The 2,334-nt window shown below is 25.6% G+C and overlaps 1 protein-coding gene across 1 annotated transcript in view; it reads right to left on the bottom strand.

The window, feature by feature from the left end:
* LOC102675145 (calcitonin gene-related peptide type 1 receptor-like) overlaps window positions 1–2,334 on the bottom strand; it is a 103,295-nt gene that overhangs the window by 60,063 nt on the left and 40,898 nt on the right. Inside the window, exon 4 of the mRNA XM_006622995.2 lies at window positions 782–899. Coding sequence (XP_006623058.1) covers window positions 782–899 — 118 coding nt within the window. The remainder of the gene's footprint in view (window positions 1–781; window positions 900–2,334) is intronic.

Here is a 2,334-nt window from a genome sequence, read left to right as displayed (position 1 = left end):
TTTTTTTTTTTTTTTTTTTTTTTTTTTTGATTTCAGAGAAACATTTGTAAAATTTTCAGATTGGTCGTGATTGGAAAAAAAATTAAATATTCTTAAATTTAAGATTATTAGAAAATTATTTGCAATATAATAAATATTGATTTCATTGATTCATTATCTTTATATATCATAATTTTATTATTAATTAAATTATTATCGACAGATCTGTCCACTCGTGAAATAATTCAACCACTTATCAATGAAATCGCTTTCATTATAACGATCTTCAAAATAATATGAAATTTTTGAGTTCCTCGATTATTATATTACCATTATTAATTACTATCGTCAACGTTCATTATTTAATTAATAAATTAAATTGCAAAAAATTTTTGAAACTAGTTTCGCAATGTTAACATTTTTTTACGAAAAAAATCGTGAAATCCTTCACATCTCTATATTTTAATAAGTATTTTAAAATATTATTTTATTTCACCTTCGATTACAAATTATCGAAAATTTATCTTCGAAGAAAAAAAAAGAAAAGAAAAAATATATTTAAAATTATAATTCAAAGTTACCAAATTTCCGCAAATCTTTTCCAATAAATTTCACGATGAATGTATTTACGTCACTTTACTTATATTTTAAAAATTGTGATTTATTCTATTTGATTATAATATCTAATTATCTCTAGAATCACTAGAAAAATAAATATTATAATATATTTACAATATAATATGCAAAAATTTCAAGGATTCTCGTTAGATTTATACATATCAAGAATATATGCAAATCGTACCTGGTGGCGGGGTTGAATTCATTGCTTGTAGCTGCAAACATTCTTGCTCCCTCTCCATTATTATTCGATGGAATTCCTCGTCCGGAAGTGTGCTGCCTGCTGTCGCGTTCACGGGCATCTGTAACAAATTTTATAAGATTTAAAATATCTGTCCTTGAGGGGAGATTGAGAACAATGTGAATTGATAACAATGTGAAATAATTATTTATACAGCGAGAAAATGTAATATTAACCCCTCCAGGAGTATTATCACAGTAATAATTATTCAAAATTTGTGATAGATTTTTACTCTTTTATTTTTTTTCTTCTCATTTTCATTAAATTACACTTTATATTTATAAATTGCTATGTTTAATTATTTAATTATTTTTGAATTGTATAATCCTTCCGTCCTTTCATTTTCACATTCCTCTATTTATTTTCGTTCTTGCAAATAATTGTGCAAATAATATAAAATTTAAAAAAGAAAAATACGTTTTAAAAATATGATTTCGATAATAACGAATGCAAGAAGTTATATATTGATCTAAAAATAAAATTGGGTCGTATAGATTTGAAGCACAATAGAAAGGTTGATACAATAGAAGGGTTGACGTATTAACGATTTTTAATATGTAGCGTTTGATTCAGTGGCTATATATTAGTAAGCTGTATCGGCAAATTGATCTGAAATATAAAGACTATAAATAACTAATTTTCAAAAATCATAAATCAAAAATCAAATTATAGAGCAATTCTTGATACAATTTTTACATTCGATTTTAATAATACTTACATGATAAAATAATAAAAGAATCTATGAAAAATCTAGATCAAAATCAGGGAGAAAATCAAATCGAAAACGAAGGTAAATTAAATTTTCTAATCTTCTCGATCAATGTTAATAAAAAACAAAATTTATCGTTGTCGAACTTTAATTAAAAAGATAAACATAACTCGCACGCGAATTAACAAAGATAGTCGAACGAATTTCGTATCTGTTATTCTTTATCTGATCTTTGAAACAAGAACCAAAGCATCTCTGGGAATATTTTAAAAAAATACCATCTCTTTGGAAGCGCGAGAATAATTAGATCTCGCGTGTTGGAAAATTGTTGGAAAATTGAAATAGATGCACGATTCCGAACGCGGGAGCATCTACGATTTATGAATAGAGATCGTTTCAATTGATACAGAAGCTTGTAATAACTTCATTGGAATGCGAGTTATTGCGTCCATTCGAATGACGGGACAGGAAACAATAAGTAACGTTTTACTGTACCGCGACTGAGCTCGATTCCGCAGAGAAATCACGTCAATATCTATGCATGTTCTCTATGCGTGTTCATCTACTGTTCTATATCTAAAATCAAAATGCTTAATTTTTTTTTTTTTTTTTGTTAATTATCTTAATAGAAATATTTAAATTATTTCAAATATACAGATCCCAACTCTTCAAAAAATCTGGGATATTTCACTTTAAATTATTTTATACAGATATTATATAATACAGATAATATAATGTAAAGAAAATCAAATTATTACATTCATACATCTAAAATCAAAATGCTTAA

Source organism: Apis dorsata, unplaced genomic scaffold (genome assembly GCF_000469605.1).
Source record: "Apis dorsata unplaced genomic scaffold, Apis dorsata 1.3 scaffold_797, whole genome shotgun sequence".
In the NCBI taxonomy this organism is placed as follows: Eukaryota; Metazoa; Arthropoda; class Insecta; order Hymenoptera; family Apidae; genus Apis; species Apis dorsata.
The sequence above is the reverse complement of the archived record's forward strand: the minus strand, read 5'-3'. Positions and strand labels throughout refer to the sequence as shown.